Here is a 23,239-nt window from a genome sequence, read left to right on the forward strand (position 1 = left end):
CACTTCGTTGAGAAAATTTAAAAATGAACTAGAACTTTTTACCTTCATAGAAAATAATCAAAATCATAGCATAACTTATCCTATCTGACACCGAAAAATTAGAATTGAACTTTAAATTTCTTTATGTCTTTGTGAAATAAAGAACTGAAGTGGAAGATTTTTGTTTTCTCTGTGGAAATTAGAATTGAAGCGTGTTCTTTGGTAAAGTTCAGAAGAGAACTTGAACTTTTCTTCCCTTCGTTGAGAAAATTTTAAATTGAACTAGAACTTTTTATCTTCCGTGAAAATATTCACAAGTATTGTATTACTTTTTCTATCTTCCACCTAAAAATTTAGAATTGAACTTTAAATTTCTTTATGTCTTTGTGAAATAAAGAACTTAAGTGGGAGATTTTTATTTTCTCTGGAGAAATTAGAAATGAATTGTGTTCTTTGATAAAATTCCGACGAGAACTTGAACTTTTTTATTTTCCGTGAAAAATTGAGTCTGCTAGTAGCATCTCTATCTCTAAAAATTCTTTTTCTTTCATCTCTGACCTTTTTAATAGATATTCTGAACGTTAACGGTCTGCCAAACCCTAAAAATAATGAACACTTAACAAAATAATTCATAAAATATTTTTAATGAAATGATGACATGTAGAATATTAATATAAAAATACGTTATATACATTATTACACATTATTAGTACACTTGCGCTTCACTTTCCGTCAATTCATCTTTATATTCATTGATGATATTGTCTGCTAATGTCCTTTTTATTCTGCCTGTGATTTCACTGTTTATTGTCACATTATTTTTACATAGATGGCAGTTTTGACACATTGACAAGATATGATTTATGATGTTGGTGCAGGAGTATGCTTGTCTTCTTCTTGTTCTCTTTAAAATACTAATACCGGAAAGAGGATGATAGGATTTATCAACAGGTAATGTGTTACCAGAAGCTGTAGCAAGGAGTTGTCCCCGATCATCGACAATTATTTTTAAGTTTGCATTCTCTTTGAGCACTAATTTCTCTGGTAATGATACTCTTGAATATCCACCGTTTACACGATTGAAATTCTTGGGGACTCAAACGAAATCTAACTTCTCGCTGTCATGACAACGCATGCATCCATTTCCAATAGTGTTACCGCTTGCACTCGTTTCATAGTTCAGGTATTTCTGCTTGTCAGCATTCAATACGACAATGATTTTTTCATGTGCACATACGTTCGTCGAATAATTCATCCTCACTTTTTTACAGATATGAATTGTGTGTTTATCCTTCCACTGCGTAAAAAATACTGATTTAATGCATGCAATAAACTAGGTAGTGTCGATAACCTGCCATAGAGTACCAGTGGGAAAGCTACGTCGTGTCCATGAACAAGCGCAGAGTTTGATTGGTAGAGCCGTAACCATATTTCATGTCATTTTAAGATACGTAAAAAAGTTAAAAAAATACCATGTTAAAAAATTCAAGAAAGTATTTACAAATTGGGGAGGGGACTCTTTGAGGTTGGAAAATGGGTTTAGGAATGACATTATGAATGGAACTTGTTCAGAAAAGATATAATCAAGCCATAAAAAGTATTAAAAAAAAATGGAGAGGGGAACTCTTTGGGGGGGGGCCGGGGGAGGGTGTTTGGGGGACCCTTGGGGGAGGGATGTCCCTTCTGTGTCTCAATGCACAAAAAAAGTATAAAAAATAGGGGAGGGGAGGGGGGAGGTGGGAGGAGGAGGAGGAGGGATGAGGGGAGGGGAGGTGGGAGGAGGAGGGAGGAGGAGGAGGAGGAGGGGAGGAGGAGGAGGAGGAGGGGAGGGGAAGGGGGAGGAGGGAGGAAGAGGGAGGGGGGCCCTTTGGGGCCAGGGGGGGCCCTTTGAGGACCGGGGGAGGGCCTTTGGGGTCCGGGGTGCCCTTTGTGGTTCGGGGTGCCCTTTGGGGTCCGGGGTACCCTTTGGGGGTCCGGGGGCCCTTTGAGGACCAGAGGAGGGTCTTTGAGGGTCTGAGGAGGGCGTTTGGGGGGTTGGGGCTCTATGGGAGCTTGGGGGGCCTTTGAGTACCGGGGGCTTCCTTCGGGGTTGTGGTGGGGGATCGGAACCCTTTGGGGTTGGGGTAGAGGACCTCACAACACTGTTCAAATAGAACTTGTGTATTATAACGACCACACTCGAAACCTCTTCTAAAACCCTTTCTAAAATCTTCTTTCAAAATGTCTCTAACGGTTTCGCCGAAATAATCCCATAAAATGGATAAAACCGTTTCGCCCAAATAATCCCTAAACGTAATTTCAGCGTGTTCCAGTTGTATGGCATCTGTGCGCTAACGCATTTCAAATTTCTAGGAAACCCTTTCCTACGTTAATCTCTTCATCTCATAAATTTTCCTAGCTAAACTATTAGGGTTTCGTTAGAATATCAATTTACCTCTCCGACTTGAAGCTCCGTGAAGCCGTATTTAAAAATAGAATTTCTATCTCTTTAGACTCCCGCATAATTCCAAGATAACAAGTGATGTCAATTATAATTACTGACACTAAAGATCAATGAAGCACTATTTGAAAATAGAATATAAATTTTTCTCTCTGGACTAAAAAACTTTTATCCCTCAGACCTAAGATTAAAGAAGCCTTAATGTTTCTTAATTCTCCCCTTCGTGAATCAATAATTTCCCCTAGCGATTATGTAAATCAAGTTCACAGGTGCTACTCGTGACAGGACCACGTGGTTTATGGTTTTCCAAGTGAGAAAGTTCCTGTTTTTTCATTCTCACTGACAAAAACCATGAAAACAGACATAAATGTGACAAAATTCCTGTTTTTCCAATTCTCACTGACAAAAACCATAAAACATTCATAATTTGATGTTTACATCCGAGAAAAACATCAAATCAATCGAACAACACACATAACCATCCATGAAAACAACCATAAATGTGACAAAATTCATGGTTTTCCAAGTGAGAAAATTCCTGTTTTTTCATTCTCAGTGAGAAAACCATAAACCACGTGGTTCGTACCGGAGTATAAGATAGCCTTCTACTAAAGACACTATCTGTATCTAGGTTGTCACAGAAGACTCAAAAAGACCCGTCGCTCGATTCTGAGGAACGGCTAACGGTATTGAAGGTCGAACTTTCAGGGTATGATGAGGGGGCTTTAGAACTAAATCGAACGGTACTGTGTACATTCATGTTGTCAAAGGGTGTATCTATCAATTCAAAGAAACCATTGTGGGTGTTAATTTCAAACTTCCAGGGAATGGTGAGGGGGATGTTGAAGATCAATAGATACCAAGTGCATCCAGGTTGTTTATTAAGCGTATCTGCAATATCTTAGGAACGGCTAAGGGTATCAAGTTAAAACGTTCAGGGAATATTGAGGGGCCAAGGAGAACTAAATAAAAAATACTATCTACATCCAGACTGTCAATAGAACGTATCTGCAATATCTAAGGAATGGCCAAGGATATTAAGTTGAAAATTTTCGGGGCATGTTGACTGGAAAATTTATTTAATTCCTCATTTATTGGTGATGTGTCCTTTCGAAAACCTGGATACAGATAGTACCTTTTGTTTTATTTTTATATCCCTTTCAACAATCCCTAGAAATTTCAATTTGATACCCTTAACTGTTCTTGTGAAACCACATATACGCCTTTTTGACAATCTAGATGCACATAGTATCTTTAGATCAATTTCAACATTCTCTAAAAGTTTCAACTCAATTCACAGAGACGATCCTGAGATATTACAGACATGCCTTTTTGGGCAACCTGGATACATATAGTGTCTTTTAATTTAGTTGTATACCCCCTTATACATTCATGGAAAGTTCCAAAGTCAGGCCCCTAGTCGCTCCTGGGAAATTGCACGTGCGCCATTTTGACAACCTGGATGAACGTAGTTAGTTTTGATTTAGTTCCACATCTTTTCAGCATTCTCTGAAAGTTTCAACCTAATACCCTTAGCTGCTCCTGAGATTTTGTAGCTGTGTGGTATTGATAACATGAATGCAAGTAATTTCTTTCGATTTATTCAACATCCCCCTCAACATGTCCTGGAAGTTTCAACTCAATAACCTAAGCCGTTCCTGGGATATTGCAGATAAACCCTATTCATACCTAGCTGCAAATAGTGTCTTTTTATTTTGCTCAACAACCCATAAACATTCTCTGAAAGTTTTAGCTCAATACCCTTAGCTTTTCCTGAGATATTGTAGATAAACTCTTTTGGCATCTTTGATGTATATAACGTCTTTAATCTAATAAAACATCCCTCCTCACTATGCCTTGAAGTTTCGACTTAATACCTTTAGGCGTACCTGAGATCTTGCAGATACACCTTTTTTCAACACAGTGTCTCTTAATTTAGTTCTTTCAGGGAATGTTGAGAGGGATGCTGGACTAAATCAAAAGAAACTATGTGTGCATCTACTTTATCTCAATAACAGCTAAGAGAATCAAATCGAAACTTTCAAGGGATATTGAGAAGGACACTGAGTTAAATCGAAAGACACCATGTGCCTGCAGGTTGTCTTAAGGGCGCACAGGCAGTATGACAGAAACTGCTAAGGGTATCAAGCTAAAACTTGATGTTTGTTTTCTCAACTGGGAACAGATATGGTTGCATCGATTCTTGACGACCTAGGTTTGCAAGTTGAGGGGAAGAAGAGGAAGTCGTTTGGAAGATAATTTCTTACGCCAAATTGGCCTGCCATAATAAATAATCCTAAAGAAAAACGATCAAAAATGATTATTTTTTAAGGCCAACCAGAATACTGAAAAACAGAGCAAAAATTTTGAGAGGACAACCACCTCCCTTCTTTAGCGTGAACAAAAAATGGCAAGGAAAATTCCAAAAAAGTGGAAAAAAGAACACCAAACAACTTGGAAAGTCAACGGGAAAAACAAACGAAAAAAAAAACAATAAAAGCCAAAATAAGATAAACAAAATTAGAAGAATTAAAACCAAAAACCTGGAGTCACTCACCAATACCCACGACTAGAAAAAATGCAAAAATCTTTTGACTTCTCTCGTTGGCAGTCATTTGCTAATACCCAACGTGAGTAGTCAAAGATTTTTGAATTTTTTCGCTAGTCGTTGGTATTAATGAATTTACTTTTATCACGGAACGCTTTAACAATTCTTGCTACCTTTCCTGAACTAAATACAATTCCCTTTTCTCTCTCTGTTTTGTCTATGTATGAGTCTGAGCTCTAGTTTTTTTTTCTAGGTCAAGTTACACTTTTTGTCTTTGTTTTTTGACCCAAGTCGTTTTTTAGTCATCAATTTCTTCTTTAATGATTTTTGACTTGAGTTATGCTTATGATTGTTGTTTTGATGTTAAATTTTTTTTTTTACTTGAAACACGAATTCGGCTATTTTTTTTAACTTGTCATAGTTGTTTGTCAATAAAGTATTATATATCTATCTATAATGAGCCTAATTTACTTGCCTAGTTTTTGCAAAAGTTGCAAATTTCATTTTCCCCTATATTTTTTTTTTTAACGGACTAGCAAAACTAATTGTGGGTTTTATTTTTATTTTGTATGTCGCCCATGCGTTGTAATAACAGTTATTATTATACTTAGTGGCCCCGTTTTTCAAATCAGTTTTTTTTTGGGGGGGGGGGGTTGCAAACTGTATGGTCATTTACCAATCATAGTTGACATTTGAAAAAATTGGAATTGAACAAGTAAAATTCTGACAAAATTAGAAAAATTGCAATAAAACTTGCTCATTTAGCTTACAGATTGGTCGAATACATTTAAGGGTGGTCTTTCTCCTTCAGTCCTACTTGCAATACCTTTTGCACCTTATAACTAAAAATAAATTTGATATATTTCTAAATTAATCAAGGTTTTCTGTTTGTTACACGCGTTAAATCCCAATATATTAATTCTAAGTCAAAATCAGAAATTGCATAAGGAAGTAATTGATGTCCTTGGTCTTAATATTTGAACAAAGTCTATTTTCGTACAAATTTATTATGAATATATCATAACTTTTCTTCAAGGCAAAATACTCAAGTCTTATTATGTCAGTCAGTCATTATGCTCAGTCTAAATCGTTCACTGGGTTCGTGGAATACATCTATTGGACTTCCTCCCCTAGATGTTTAAGGTATTTTATCTATTTATAAAATTAATTTCCGGAAATTGCATCCGTTGTCATCTTCACCGCTTGTCTTGATCAATGTTGATAATTACCCGTAGTTTTCATAATTAGCTTACACAACATACTAAAAATCTAAACAGACAAAATTGTTTTTCAAAGGACGGGACAACCAATCACATTATAAGACAACCGAGTCATAGCAGTGGCGGTATCCTTTCAACATTTGGGGCTGTTGAATGGGGTTGCCAGCCCCTCTGTCGCTTGCAATAATCAACCATGTAAGTAATTGTGTTTGTTTTGGTTCAGTAGCAGTCAACACTATACTAATTCAATCTTGAGGGAAGCACCTAATAGCCTCATCACCAGCGATCTCTTAACTCTCTGTTCAGACAAATATGCGAGATTTTGCTCTTAGAGGGAGAAGGGACGACAATGAAAAAAGTCCTAAGTTAGTGAGTCCTATCAAAACGCAAAAAACTGTACTATAAATAAAAAATGTTTATTTCGGAAGGTAGTAATTTGGGAGCCTGTGCCTTTCAAGGTTGGTAACAAACCCAAGGATAAGTCAATGTTCTTTTAAAGGGGCCAATATACTGATTAGAGGGGGAAGGGGCTCGACAACTGTGATGTCAGGAATGCTCGATGCATTAAATTGGGGAGCATAAGATGAAAATGTTTTATTCCCAAGTGATTTGGTAGTTAAGAACAATCGCTTTTGGAGAAGAGAGGCATTTTTAGGCTGCGACATACGTGGTGGGCATCGTACATTCCACAATCTCTAGATTTTTAATATTCCTCCTATATTCCCTTGCAGCTTTTTCAATAGTTTGCCTGCGATTGCAATTTTTTTTAAGTTGCCCTCTCCCCCAAAAACGAAATCCCATGCAAGTGCTTACTTTCGAGACAAAGCAATTTAGTGCCGAATAATGTATTTTCGAAATATGTCTGCAAACCAGACAACGTTTCAATTTTCTGACTCTTTAAGCGCTGTTGATGATGATGATATGCACTTATCAGAAAAAAATTGGTACTTTTTATTCCAACATACTTCTTTTGTATTATTGTCACAGTTTTTACAGACCTTAAGACCTGAGCTCAAAAAGCGATTCATGGTTTTAACCAATACTTAAATAGCCTTAGATCAACTAAGATTGGTAGTGCAAGAGGTTGCTACTCTCGTTTGAACCTAACCACTGTCAGATTGGCCAGATATACTGATTAGAGGGGGAAGGGGCTCGACAACTGTGATGTCAGGAATGCTCGATGCATTAAATTGGGGAGCATAAGATGAAAATGTTTTATCCCCAAGTGATTTGGTAGTTAAGAACAATCGCTTTTGGAGACGAGAGGCATTTTTGGGCTGCCACATACGTGGTGGGCATCGTACATTCCACAATCTCTAGATTTTTAATATTCCTCCTATATTCCCTTGCAGCTTTTTCAATAGTTTGCCTGCGATTGCAATTTTTTTAAGTTGCCCTCTCCCCCCAAAAAACGAAATCCCATGCAAGTGCTTACTTTCGAGACAAAGCAATTTAGTGCCGAATAATGTATTTTCGAAATATGTCTGCCAACCAGACAACGTTGCAATTTTCTGACTCTTTAAGCGCTATTGATGATATGTACTTATCTTTTCTCGGATATTGACAGTCACGTTGTCACAGAGCGATACATTTTTTTTTGGCATTTCAACCATAAATGTAGTGACACATGCAAATTATAAGACGTAACTCTGCGTAGGAAAGCCAGAATTCAAGTAAGCTATTTCTGGTAGTAACATCTTCCTCGGAGGCGTAGAGCTTTTTAAATAATTTATTGTCTTAGGTAATTAATGGTGGCAAGATGAAACACATGCATGCCAATTCTTTTGAGGCGTCATTCGTGTTTTCCATAGCATAGTGAAAACTTCCAATCATGCGGGATTTTATTTTGGAGTGTAACCATGTCATCGTACGACAAAATGGAATTAAAAGATTTTGTTAATGTCAATAATTGATAAAAAAAAAAAAAAAAAAAAAATGATAATTACTAAAACTTACCGAAGATATTTCAGTCGTGACTTGAAGACCCGAGAGGAAGGAGAAATGATGGTAAGGTTTTCTTTTAAATAATTATGTAAAATCAATTATTTCTTAATGAATTGTACGTTGTAATTACTAGTTGGATGCCCTCTCTAAACTGTTGTCAGGGTTGCCACCAGACCAAAAAAATTCGTAACGTCCAACTCTTAAAAACTTAACTTTTTTGTAAATTTTTATAGGGAAGTCTCTTTTCAAGGCAGAGTGCATTAATTTCACTATCAAGAGCGGTACTTAAAGGGGGGATGGGACATTTGTTACCTGTATAATTTGAAAAATACTTTTTTACGTAATCTCATTAAAAATTCTCCCTCCAACTTTTAAAAGGTGCCTAAAAAGTATACAATAATAACAATTCATTCTTCTTTACCTTCAGGAAATTCCTATTTATTCAACAGTAAGTGCTGCTTCCAGTTTAACTGCACAACAGAAAGACCCCCCCCCCGGTGCATGTATAAAACCCCAGACTACTATTTTGCTTATATTGTTGTTGTTGTTTATAATTGCCATTATTGGTGTTTTAAACCAAAAGTTGATTGGTAATACGTACAAAATAAAAGGCAAATCAATAAACACAGGACACTTTAGAGTCTTGGAGAAAAGAAAAAAACCAACTAGATTTTTTTATTTATTGTTAAATTTCAATAAAAACGATCTTAATAAATCCAGCTTCTTAAAAAAACCCAAAAAATCATTTTAATCGCTCCCTTCCAGTCTAATATTTTAGATTGACTCAGTCTTTTAAGCAATAAAATGATTAAGCAATAAATTTGATTTTTTTTAAGTTTTTGTTTTGTTTTATTTTATCGAACAAAAAATATTTCAATCGTTGCCTATACGAAACAACAGTTATTTTGCATAATATGCATTTTTCCGTTTGTAATTTGAATCGTAACTCCAAAGCAAAAGAAAGTCAGAAATAAAAGAAGTGTTCACACAAATCAACCCCAAGAATGTTACCCTAAAGCTGTTTTTATGGGTTTCACAAGTCCAGGTACGTATAAAGAATTTTTAGGGGAAAAGGTCAAACAATAAAAAAAAAATTAAACTCATTTTCAAAATGAACTAAAAAGTAGAGAATTATTATTTTATTTCCCTCAAGAATATACGAATATAAGGGAACATGAGGGGCACAAAAAGCAGTGGGTTTTACATAACATAAATACTAAATTTATCTAGGTTTTAAATGCATTTATTTGTTTTAAATGCATTCATTTTATTGCATTTATTATTGCATAAACGGAAAAAGTCGATGAGTTGAAGAAAACAAATAAATAAAATCAAATTATGCAAAAACGAATCGATTTTTTGACCCGAATTTTCACTTATATGTAATATTTTCAAATTTTGAATTTTTCAATTAAAAAAAAATATAATGTCTCATCCAAGATAACAACCTAAGTTAACCCAGTCTCGGGATGTGCTCTTACCGTTGTGTAATACTGATAAAAGTGGGAAGTAATTGAACATTTGGAAGTGGTTGAAAAATAGTTCACAAATTAAAAAAAAATTGTGTGACCAAGAAATAAAAGGAAGATGGAACAAAAGGATTAGTGAGTTAATAAAAATGAACTGGAAATGATTTAATTAAAAAAAATAAAGGTGGATAATAAAAAAAAACCTATAATTTGATAAAGAAATGCCGAGAAATTTACGTTTTAGGGGGTTTGGGCCCCAGTCCAGCCTGCGTGGTCCCTATGAATCAGTTTTTAAGTAAACTGTAAGTCTATCCTATACAGATACAACACTAATATCTTCTTCATAAAAATGGGCATTAGTCTAGTTGTCGTTTTCTAAAGCCAAACATTTAGTGATTGTCCTTTTCTGAAGAAAACAAGCTAAACACACAAGCAGTACCATTAAATTATTTATTTTATACTATTTCTAAATATCATGGCCTCTTTTCTGAAAATACACCCACCCTCTTGATGGTCCGGGATATAACCCTAGGAATATATTAAAAAAATAAACCAATAAAATTCTTGCTTTACAATATAAAAGAACACGAAAGAATGTAACAAGAGAGAATGTCATCACAAGATTCGACACAACGATCAAATGTATTTATACAGTTATAGGTGGGACCACAGATGGGGAGGGGGGTATAATGTGAAAAAAGTGACCATGATATTTCGAAAAATTTTAGCATAAAATCGAAAATTCTGGCTTAAATAACCCCTCCTCCTCCTTAATGCTTAGATATAGCCAAAAAATGGCTCCTTTTCACAGTTTCATATATTTTGTCAATACCAGCTGTTCATAATCCCATAAAAAAATACCAACTTTTGTATGTAACCAGATGTTATGTCAAACCAATCAGAAGGGGGGGGGGGGTGAGGCTGTTACGGAAAAAATAATACATATATCATTGGTACTAGTCAATTAGCTGATACACACGCAAGATAAATGCTAAAGTAAACTAGTCAAACGGATATCAGTCAGTAGAGAATTGGATCGCAAAGCGTGGTTTGTTATCGCGTTTATAATATTTAAACTATTGTTTTTTGGGATTTAGGGGGGGGGGAAGTACCTAGATTAGGTTACGTATTTGATATATATTATGCTTTACCCCCCCCCCCCCCTATTGTGCAAATATATAGCCCAAATTTGGTTCTAAATTTTTATATTTTCATCATATTTTGTTTTTTATCATCAGCATCAACTAATGAAACTAGCTCCTTCTCCATATTAAATAAAAAAAACAAGTTTTTTTTAACTGAAAGTAAGGAACGACGTTAAAACTTAAAACGAACAGAAATTATTCCGTATATGAAAGGGGCAGTCCCATCTTCAACGCCTCGCTCTTTACGCTAAATTTTGACTTTCTCACAATTCTAATTTTTTTAAACAATGGAAAACTTTAGAGTAAAGAGTGAGGCGTTGAGGAGGGGAGAGCCCGTTTCATATAAGAAATAACTTATGTCCGTTTTTAAGTTTCAACATCGCTCCTTAATTTCAGTTAAAAAAAACTTGTTTTTTTTTATTTAATTTTTGAATGCTTTTTAATTAATGCAGGTTTTGATTTTGGCTCACAGTACATGAATAATTAAAAAAATATTGAATTTTAATTTTACTTTTATTTGGTTAAATGGCTTTTTCGAACCTGTTTAATTTTATTTAGGAACGTTTTTATTAGTAATAAATATACGTAACTTACGAATTAACTTACGTAATGAACCTCTATATTCTTATATTTTTAATACGTATATTAGAGGATTCGCCCCCTAGTCAATACATTGCTCTTGAAGCTAAAGTTCGAATTTTGTTCCAATTCTTTAAAAATGACCCCTTAATCACAAATGCCGTTAATAAGAATAAATAGCTCTTATGAAAGTACTAAATAATCTTTGGCTTAAAGGGTATTGACTAGGGGATGAACCCAATCATATACGTAATGTTTTCTGTCGTTTAAGTTTTGATGTTGCTCCTTACTTTCAGTTAAAAAACTCGTTTTTTTATATATAATTTCTGACCTTTATTTTAAAAATGCTGGGAAATCCGGCGCCCCCTTCATAGCAATGTCTCTTCTCCCACGAACACTTCGTTCATGATAAGATCCTCCCACATAAACCACGATCCACTCCCCCCCACTACAAGAAAAAATCCCCCCTGAAAACGTCTGTATACTTCCCAATAACCAATACTATATGTTAACATTGGGTAAAGTTCATAACTTTGCTGATTAAAATAACTATCTCAAAATTTTGATCGGGTGACTTTGGGAAAAATGAGCATGGGAGGGGGCCTAGTTGACTTCCATTTTTTTGTTCCCTTAAAAAGGGCCCTAGAAATTCCGAGTACTGTTCGGATGAACCCTCCAGCAATTGTCTAGGACCACTGGGTCAATACGATCACCCCTGGGGAAAAAAAACAACAAACAAACAAACAAATAAACACGCATCCGTGATCTTTCTTCTGGCAAAAAATGCAAAATACCACAATTTTGTAGATAGGAGCTTGAAACCTCCGCAGTAGGGTTCTCTGATACGTTGAATATGATGGTGTGATCTTCATTAAGGTTCTATAAATTTTAGGGGGTCATTCCCCCTTTTTTTGAAAATAAGCCAAATTTGCTAAGGCGCATAACTTTTGATGGGTAGGACTAAACCTGATGAAACTTATATATTTGAAATCAGCATTAAAATTTGATTTTTTTGATGTATCTATTGATATCAGCATTCCGTTTTCTAGAGTTTCGGTTACTATTGAGCAGGGTTGCTCCTTACTTACAGTTCGTTACCACGAACTGTTTGATAATTTTAGTATGACTGTTGACCGAACAAGATTCAAAGTCAACTGATGAAATTGAAAGTTGGACAGATGACTAACTATTGTCACTTGTTACTAAAAAAATGATAATCTTATGCTCATAAGAGAGAATGTTATCTTAACTTTCTATGCGAGCAAGCGAAGTGGGTATTTTCTCATCGTAATAACTGAGTGATTGCTTGATAAGATTAAATGTGAAAAAATCTCGATACTCATTTCAGTGTAATTAAAATGGGAACAGCGGATTTTTTCACGGGGAAACAAAATAGATTACTCAGAAAATGTGAAACTTCCTCATTATTCAAAAGTTTAACATAAATTCAAAAACGTAACAAAAATGTAACGTTTTTAGGGCCGTAGCGTAAAACGTACCGTTTTATTTAAAACGTACCAAAAATGGTACGATTGTAACCTTGGTGGCAACCCTGACTGTTGTGTGTATTGGATGGCGTGAGGCGGAAAAACATGCGTGACGAGTGATGGCGTCTCTAGTTATTTGTAGAAAATGATATGCAGACTTGTGGGTTTACGCTAGGGGATGGAGAGTAGGAAAACCTCAGTTAGATGCATGCCAGGAGTTTGCTTCTAGAGAGGGGGTATCTAGAGAGATAGATTTTGGAAAAAGATAGTGAAAACTTTATTATTCAGAAACAACTTATAAAAAGGTAATAACAATCTACTCTTGGAAAGACTTGCACAGGCAGTTGCCACGTACAAAATAAAATACCCCCCCCCCATTAGAGGGGGGGGGTGGGAGAAGCTGAAAACACAAAAAATTAACGTCCCAGCAAAGAAAAATCATTTAAAAAACTCAAGAATAATTTCAGAACTTTCTCTACATTAAAATTGAAATTCTTGGGAGAAAGCCCTCCTCATTCTCAAGACCGTACCCAGAGGGGGGGGGGGAGTGGGCGGGGTAGGGGGGTTTGAACCCTCCCACCCCCCTAAATGCTTGTATGACTCGTAAAGACGTAACAAAAATGGATATAAACAAATTTTGTATTCGTTTTTTAGTTTTTTTTGTACCCCCCCCCCCCCCCAAAAAAAATCTTGAGTAAAACCCCCTCCGAAAAAAAAATTCTGCGTACGGCCTTGCTCATTCTTGAGTATAAAATGGGTGATAATCAGTCACAATGTATCGAGTCACAATCATTACAACGAGGGTCCAGAGCTGACTCTTTTACAGAGTGGCTGCAAATATTGAAGAGTCCCCCCCTGAACGGGCGCGGGCAAGGGGGCCATGGCCCCCTGGAAATTTGGGACTATAAAGTAATTATGAGGAAACCAAAGGAAAAAGAGCAAATTAGAGGAAAACCATTAAAAAATATATGTTGCCCATTGTTGGCAGCCTGTCAATAGATTTCGACCCTTAATAAGGAAAATATAAAATCTAATTTGTGACTGAGTGACCCTTTCCATTTTTTCACAAACATTTTTCCTATATGATTTGGTTGGAGTCAGAAAAAATATCAAATCCTTCTTATTAATGAATGGTAAGTGAATAACGATCCTTGTCCATAACGAAAGAGCAATAGCCTAACTATTGATAACATTCAATCAAAGAATCAACTTTTTATGGTGATTAATTAAAAAAAACTTTTTCCACAAATTAAGTTTTTCAAAGAAAAGTAAAGAACTCCATAAACAAAAAAATGAGCAAAAATAAAATCAAATAGTATACCAAGCGTGAAACTACCACAAATCAGCATCTATAAATAAATTAAACCTAAAACGAACAGAAACTACAATAAATAACTGAGTCAAACTCAAAACGAGCAGATATTAACATAAGTTTGGCACAAAACCCCTATGCCTTCTCAAGGCCAGAACATAATTTGCACTTTACTGAAAAAAAAGGTTTTTACTTTTATAACTTTAATAAATCAAACAATATTAACATTTTGATTACTAAATATTAGTATATGTATATTAAACTGAAAATGCACATTCATTTGTATTTTTTCTATTCGTTTTGGGTTTCATTTATTTATCGATGCTGATTTGTGGTAATTTCATGCTTAGTAGATTATTTGATTTCGTTTTTGGTTTAATGGAGTTCTTTACTTTTCTTTGAAAAACTTATTTTGTGGAAAAAAGGTTTTTTAATTAATTTCTGTTCGTTTTATATTGACATAGTCTTTTCAGGGAAAAAGAAAATAACACTTTAAATCTTTTTATTTTTTTAAGACTGTATAGTTTGAACTGCTATTTATAGGCTAGATAAATATTTTGAGCAATTTTTAACAACATAAACCCTTTTAGAAATCTGGACTCAAGTAGTAGTGTTTAATTTATTTTTCTACCTCCTCTATTTGCCCTGAAATGGAAAACTTGAAACCATTTGTAAAAAATCTGTTTACTTTCTTTGATAGCTTGGATACAATTACGCTATTTTGATTTGGTTGAATTTTAAGAGCAGAAGCAGCCCCGAAAGTTTTAACCTAATACCCTCAGTCGTTCTTGGGATACTGCTGAGATGCCTTATTAGGAATTAGCATTGACACAGTGCATTTTGGTTTAATCTTATGGCAACATTTAGTTTTTAAACATAAAGGCAAATGGAAGGGTGGCGTGGGAGGGGTATTAGTTTCCCTCCAATCACTTTCGGCTATTAAAAAAGGCATCAGCCCATTCTATTTTCAATCAAATGAGCCTTTTCGAAGTTCCTACAAGAACTCCTTTGATACAAAGTGCCCTGGTCTAAACAACAACAACAACAAAAAGATAATACATTATACCCACATTGATCTTTACTATAAAAATGTCAAGCCTTCCAATCACTTTCGACTACTAAAAAAGGGCACTAAGCCTTTCGATTTCCAATCGAATAAGCCCTTTTTGAGTTTCTACGACAACATTTTCTATAAACACCTTATATTCCCCCAGGGCATAAATTACAACCCTTACCCTAAGGGCTGTGACGGTGGTTGTCATCCTCTAAGACCTAATTTCCAGAAATTTCAACTTTCAGAACTACGTTAAACAAAATGGCTATCTCAAAATTTTGATTGGATGTGTCTGGGAAAATGGTGGGCTTAAGAGGGGCGTTAGTTGCTCTCCAATCACTTTCAACTATTAAAAAAGCACTAGCCCTTTCAATTTGTAATCAAATGAGCCCTTTTAAAGTTTCTACGACAACACTTTCAGTTAAAACCTTATATGCTCCCAGGGCATAACTTACAACCCTTGCCCTGAGGGCTGCGGGGGGGGGGGTGTGTCATCCTCAAAGACCTAATTTCCAGAACTTTCTGCAATGTTGAACAAAATGGATATTTGACAGTTTTGAGTGGAGGTGGTTGGGGGAATGGTGGGCGTGAGAGGGGGGTTAGTTACCCTCCAAATCACTTTCAACTATTAAAAAGGACACTAGCCCTCACAATTTCCAGTTGAATGAGCCCCTTTTGAAGTTTTTTCGACAACTCTATCTATAAGAACCTTATATGCACCCAGGGCATAACTTAAAACCTTTGCCCTGGGGGCTCTGGTGGGTTTGTCATCCTTAAATACATAATTTCCAGAACTTCCAACTGCGTTGAGCAAAATAGCTATCTCTAAACTTTGATTGAATGTGTTTGGGAAAATGGTGGGCGTGAGAGGAGGGTTAATGACTCTCCACTCACTTTCGACTATTAAAAAGGGCAATTTCAATTTCCAATCAAATGAGCCCCTTTTGAAATTGCTACAACAACTTTCTATATAAACCTTATATGCCCCCAGGGCATAACTTACAACCCTTGCACTGAGTGCTTTGAGGGGGTTATCATCCTAAAAGACCTAATTTCCAGAACTTTCGACTACGTTGAACAAAATGGATATCTCAGAATTTTGATTGGATGTGTTTGGGGAAATGGTGGGCGTGACAGGGGGTTAGTTGCCCTTCAATAAATTTTGAATATTAAAAGGGCACTAGCCCTTTCAATTTCCAATCGATCCCTTTTTGAAGTTTCTACAACATAGTTTTCTATAAAAAACTTTATATACCCCCAGGGCATTACTTACGACCCTTGCCCTCAGGGAAGTGGGGATGGAGGGGTTGTCATCTTTAAGGACCTAATCTCCAAAACTTTCAACTATGTTGAATCAAATGACTATCTAAAAATTTTGATTGGATGTTTTTGGGGAAAAGATGGGCGTGAGAGGGGCCTGAATGAGCCCTTTTCGAAGTTTCTACGACAACTTCTTCAATACGAAGTGACCTGGTCTAAAGGAAAAAAAAAAATAATACATTGTGCCGACATCATTCTTATATGCCCCCAGGGCATAGGTTAAAACCCTTGCCCTGAGGGTTGTGGGGGAGTAACCTCCTCAAAAATATATTTTATATCTGGAAATCAAATCAACCATGCTAAAATAATGGTTATATCAAAATTTCGACAGGAAGTATTTGGAGAATTGGTGGGCATGGGAGGGGTCTTCGTTCCCTTCCTATCACTTTTGACTATTAAAAAGGGCACAAGCCACTCCGATTTCCAATTGAATGAGCCCTTTTCGAAGTTTCTACGGCAAGTTCTTCGATACGAAGTGCCCTGGTCTAAAGGAAAAAAAAAATAATACATTGTGCCAACTTCGTTCTTATTGCCCCCAGGGCATAATTCAAAACCCTTGCCCTGAGGGTTGTGGGGGAGTGACCTCCTCAAAAACATATTTCTATCTGGAAATCAGCTACGCTGAACAAAATGGCTATCTTAAAATTTTGATTGGGCGTGTTTCGGGAAATGGTGGGCGAGGAAGGGGTCTTAGTTGCTTTCTAATCACTTTCGACTATTAAAAAGGGCACAAGACACTCCAATTTTCAATTGAATGAGCCGTTTTCGAAGTTTCTACGACAACTTCCCTGGTCTAAACTACTGCTGCTACTACAACTCACCGCAGCACCAAGCCCCCTGAGACCAACACAGCTACGCACGCTGCTCCTCCACCCCAATCTATTCAAAGCCTCCCTTTTACACCCGCCTTTAAATCTTTCTTTAGGGTGTTCCCAACCCAGACGAGGACGACCTGCTTTCCGTTTAGCCCTAGACGGTTGGCCAAAAAGAATAATCTTCGGCAATCTGTCATTCTTCATTCACATAACGTGCCTTAGCCACTTCAACCTTTCTTTCATTATAGCCCTAGAGAGCGGTATTGAACCACATTTGTCGTATAGCATATTGTTCGAAATACGGTCAGTCAGCCGGGTATCCAGAACAATCCTTAAGCAACTTCTCTGGAAAACATCTAGCAAATCTTCATCCGCTTTTCTGAGCGTCCATGCTCCAGAGCCATATTTGACCACTGTCATCACTGTAGCTTATAATATTCAAATTTTGGTTTGCAGACTTATCTTCCTATTCTTACAAACTTTTTTTAACTATGAAAAAACACCCTGAGCCTTGGCTATTCTACTTTTAACATTTTCACTGCTCCCACCATCTTTACTAATAATATTACCAAGGTAAGTGAAGCTGCCCACCTGATCAATCTTTTCATTACCCAACGTCACCTTTTCATCTTCACTTATTCCTAGCCTTATCGACTTAGTCTTCTTAACATTAATCTTCAAACCTATTCTAGCACCCTGAACTCGCAAAACCTCTAAAACTTGATTCATTTTGCTCACACTTTCATTTTGCTCTAGGATGCTTAAATCATCAGGATAATCTAAGTCCAGGAGACTTTTTCCTCCCCATTTGATTCCGTAGTCTCATATCGCCTTTCCTGTGCTCTTTAAGACAAATTCCATCAAAATAATCCATATAAAGGGGGACAGAACACAGCCCTGCTTAACTCCTGATTTAATACAAAACCAGCTGCTAACCTCATTTCCTACCTTAACCGCAGCAGTGTTATTCTCGTACATAGCACTAATCACTTTAATGTATTTGTCTGGTATACCATATAAGGATAAAACCTTTGCTAAAGCTCTTCTATCAACAGAATCGAACGCTTTCTCATAATCTATAAAACTGAGGACTAAAGGTGTTTTCTCAATTAGTAGCCTAAGAGTGAAAATTTGGTCGACACATCCTCTACCTTCTCTAAAACCACACTGTTCTTCTCTTAAAACTTTGCCTACGGAATCTCTCAGTCTAAAAAGTATCATATTACTAAGTAATTTACTGCCTACAGAGACCAAACTAATGCCTTTAAAATTACCACACTCACTTTTATCACCTTTCTTATAAAGTGACTTTATTAAGGTTTTCCTCAAATCGTTAGGTACTTCCCCTTTTTCAAAAATCATAAGTAGAAATGCCCCTATTGACACGAACAGTACAAAATTCGGTTATCAAAAGAACGTATCTCCGATCAGTACACCAAATATGGGCATAGCCTCCCTAGGGAGAACACGTAATGGGGTCAATGACCTCTTTTTCCAAGTACTGTCAATCATTAATCAAATTGTTTCCAGGCGAAGTTTAATAATGTCTGACAGGTGATGTCAAGATTAATTGATATATCACGAAATGGGAATTAATTTGTTGTTTCTAAGGGGAATCATTGATTCAAGAAAGGGGAATTAATTTGTTGTTTCTAAGGAGAAGGTGTGGAAGAGATATATTGATTACATAATCAGTAGAACCCTATCAGAAGGTCATGACGGGAGTCCATACATGGGACATAGAATGACGTAATCGACTAGGAAAATGGATTTCTGAGAAATTGATTACATAATCAGTAGAACCCTATCAGAAGGTCATGACGGGAGTCCATACATGGGCATAGAATGACGTAATCGACTAGTAAAATGGATTTCTGATAAATTGATTACATAATCAGTAGACCCCAATCAGAAGGTCATGACGTGTGTCCTAACATGTGCAAAGAATGAAGTAATCGACTAGGAAAATGGATTTCTGAGAAATAGATTACATAATCAGTAGAACCCTATCAGAAGGTCATGACGGGAGTCCATACATGGGCTTAGAATGTCGTAATCGACTAGAAAAATGGATTTCTGAGAAATTGATTACATAATCGGTAGAACCCTATCAGAAGGTCATGACGGGAATTCATTTATGGGCATAGAATGACGTAATCGACTAAGACAAGCAAGTTACTTTCTTAATGTTCCTCCTAAACCCATTTTGCAACTTGAAGTACTTATCTTTTTTACAGCTTTTTGAGTGTCCCAACACCAAGAAATACCTTTCAAAAGGCATTTCAGAGCAAGTTACTCTCTTAATGTCCCTCCTAAACCCATTTTCCAACTTGAAGTACTTTTCTTTTTCACTCAAACCTGTACTTTACAGCGGTTTGGTTACCTCAACACCAAGAAATATCTCTCAAACACCATTTCAAAGCAAGTTACTTTCTTAATGTCCCTCCTAAACCCATTTTGCAACTTGAAGTACTTATATTTTTCAACCGAAACTATACTTTACAGCTTTTTGGATACCTCAACACCAAGAAATACCTTTCAAAGACCATTTCAGAGCAAGTTACACTCTTAATGTCACTCCTAAACACATTTTCCAGTTTGAAGTACTTATCTTTTTCACCCACAACTATACTTTACAGCTTTTTGAATACCTCAGCACCAAGAAATACTTTTCAAAGACCATTTCAAAGCAAGTTACTTTCTTAATGTCCCCCCTAAACCTATTTTGCAACTTGAAGTACTTATATTTTTCAACCGAAACTATACCTTACAGCTTTTTGGATACCTCAACACCAAGAAATACTTTTCAAAGACCATTTCAAAGCAAGTTACTTTCTTAATGTCCCTCCTAAACCCATTTTCCAACTTGAAGTACTTATATTTTTCACCCACAACTATACTTTACAGCTTTTTGGATACCCCAACACCAAGAAATACTTTTCAAAGACCAATTCAGAGCAAGTTACTTTCTTAATGTGCCTCCTAAATCCCATTTTGCAACTTGAAGTACTTATCTTTTTCACACACAACTATACTTTACAGCTTTTGGGATACCTCAACACCAAGAAATACCTTTCAAAGACCATTTCAGAGCAAGTTACTTTCTTAATGTCCCTCTTAAACCCATTTTCCAACTTGAAGTACTTATCTTTTTCACTCACAACTATACTTTACAGCTTTTTGTATACCTCAACACCAAGAAATACCTTTCAAAGACCATTTCAAAGCAAGCTACTTTCTTAATGTTCCTCCTAAACCCATTTTCCAACTTGAAGTACTTATCTTTTTCATCCAAAACTATACTTTACAGCTTTTTGGAAACCTCAACACAAAGAAATAATTTTCAAAGACCATTTCAGATCAAGTTACATTCTTATTGTTCGTTCTAAAACCGTTTTTCAACTTGAAGTACTTATATTTTTTATTCACAACTATACTTTACAGCTTTTTGTTTAACTCAACACCAAGAATTACCTTTCAAAGACCATTTCAGAGCAAATTACTTTCTTAATTTTCCTCTTAAACACATTTTCAACTTGAAGTACTTAGATTTTTTAACCGCAGCTATACTTTACAGCTTTTTGAGTGTCACAACACCAAGAAATACTTTTCAAAAAGGCGTTTAAGAGCAAGTTACGTTCTTAATGTCTCTCATATACCCATTTTCCAACTTGAAGTACTTATATTTATCACCCAAAACTATACTACACAGCTTTTTTGTTACCTCAACACCAAGAAATACCTTTCAAAGACCATTTCAGAGCAAGTTACTTTCTTAATGCCCCTCCTAAACCCATTTTCCAACTTGAAGTACTTATCTTTTTTCACCCACAACTATACTTTACAGCTTTTTGGATACCTCAACACCAAGAAATACCTTTCAAAGACCATTTCAAAGCAAGTTACTTTCTTAATGTCCCTCCTAAACCCATTTTCCAACTTGAAGTACTTATCTTTTTCACTCACAACTATACTATACAGCTTTTTGAGTGTCCCAACACCAAGAAATACTTTTCAAAGACCATTTCAGAGCAAGTTACTTTCTTAATGTCCCTTCTAAACCCATTTTCCAGCTTGAAGTACTTATCTTTTTCAACAACAAATATACTTTACAGCTTTTTGGTTACTTCAAAACCACTAAATACTTTTCAAAGAACATTTGAGATCAAGATACTTTCTTAATGTCCCTCCTAAACCCAATTTCCAATTTTTATAACTTTCCTTTTAACCCCAAAAAAGTTCATCACTGCTTATTGGATACTTAAATACCAAGAAAGAATTTTCTTATACATTTTTTGTGATCGCAATATTAATAATGACCAAGAAATGCCCTTTTTCAAACATAAAATAATCATCAATATCAATAAAAACAATACTATACAGCTTTTTGAGTGTCCCAACACCAAGAAATACTTTTGAAAGACCATTTCAGAGCAAGTTGCTTTCTTAATGTCCCTCCTAAACCCATTTTCCAACTTTAAGTACTTATCTTTTTCACCCACAACTATACTTTACAACTTTTTGGATAACTCAACGCCAAGAAATACTTTTCAAAGACCATTTCAGAGCAAGTTACTTTCTTAATGTCCCTCCTAAACCCATTTTCCAACTTGAAGTACTTATCTTTTTCTCCCACAACTATGCATTACAGCTTTTTGGATACCTCAACACCAAGAAATACTTTTCAAAGACCTTTCCACAGCAAGTTACTTTCTTAATGTACGTCCTAAACCCATTTTCGAACTTGAAGTACTTATCTTTTTCACCCACAACTATACTTTACAGCTATTTGGTTACCTCAACACCAAGAAATACTTTTCAAAGACCATTTCAGAGCAAGTTACTTTCTTAATGTCCCTCCTAAACCCATTTTCCAACTTGAAGTACTTATCTTTTTCACCCACAACAATACTTTACAGCTTTTTGGTTACCTCAACACCAAGAACTACTTTTCAAAGACCATTTCAGAACAAGTTACTTTCTTAATGTCCCTCCTAAACCCATTTTCCAACTTGAAGTACTTATCTTTTTCACCCACAACTGTAATTTACAGCTTTTTGGATACCTCAACACCAAGAAATACTTTTAAAAGACCATTTCAGATCATTTTACTCTCTTAATGTCATTAATAAGCACATTTTCAAAATTTAATAACTTATATATTTATCACAACAAACAAAATTTAACAAAATTTTTAAAAAAATATAAAAGACATAAAAATATAATACAATTTCAGATCAAGTTACTTTATTAATGTCCATCCTAAACCCATTTTGCAACTTGAAGTACTTATCTTTTTCACTCACAACTATACTTTACAGCTTTTTGGATACCTCAACACCAAGAAATACTTTTCAAAGACCATTTCAGAGCAAGTTACTTTCTTAATGTCTCTCCTAAACCAATTTTGCAACTTGAAGTACTTATCTTTTTCACCACAACCAGATCATACAGCTTTTTGGATACCTCAACACCAAGAAATACTTTTCAAAAACCATTCAGAGCAAGTTACTTTCTTAATGTCCCTCCTAAACCCATTTTCCGACTTGAAGTACTTATTATTTTTCATCCGCAACTTTAGTTTACAACATTTCAGTTACCTCAACACTAAGAAATACTTTTCAAAGACCATTTCAGAGCAAGTTACTTTCTATATGTCCCTCCTAAACCCATTTTGCAACTTGAAGTACTTATCTTTTTCACCCAATTTCTAAATTAAAAATAAATTAGTTTTTAATCAATTCTTTTTTCCAAAAATATTAAAATTTTCCAAGTCGGTTCAGATTTTTCTCAAGGGAATGAAAAAATTTAAAATAATTTTCCAAATTTTCTCACCAAAGTGAAGAAAAGTTTTTGATCTCTTCTGAATTTTACCAAAGAACATGCTTCAATTCTAATTTCTCCAAAGAAAACAAAAATCTTCCAAT

At 35.5% G+C, this 23,239-nt stretch overlaps 1 protein-coding gene across 1 annotated transcript in view; it reads left to right on the forward strand.

Moving 5' to 3' along the window:
* Positions 1–8,107: 8,107 nt before the first annotated feature.
* Positions 8,108–23,239, forward strand: part of LOC148944796 (pancreatic lipase-related protein 2-like) — a 147,053-nt gene continuing 131,921 nt past the window's right edge. The window contains exon 1 of the mRNA XM_089100809.1: positions 8,108–8,194. Coding sequence (XP_088956935.1) covers positions 8,123–8,194 — 72 coding nt within the window. The 5' untranslated portion in view covers positions 8,108–8,122. The remainder of the gene's footprint in view (positions 8,195–23,239) is intronic.

The sequence above is a fragment of the Artemia sp. Qi Xiang Cuo genome, chromosome 14 (genome assembly GCF_049724085.1).
Source record: "Artemia sp. Qi Xiang Cuo chromosome 14, ASM4972408v1, whole genome shotgun sequence".
Lineage (NCBI taxonomy): Eukaryota > Metazoa > Arthropoda > Branchiopoda > Anostraca > Artemiidae > Artemia > Artemia sp. Qi Xiang Cuo.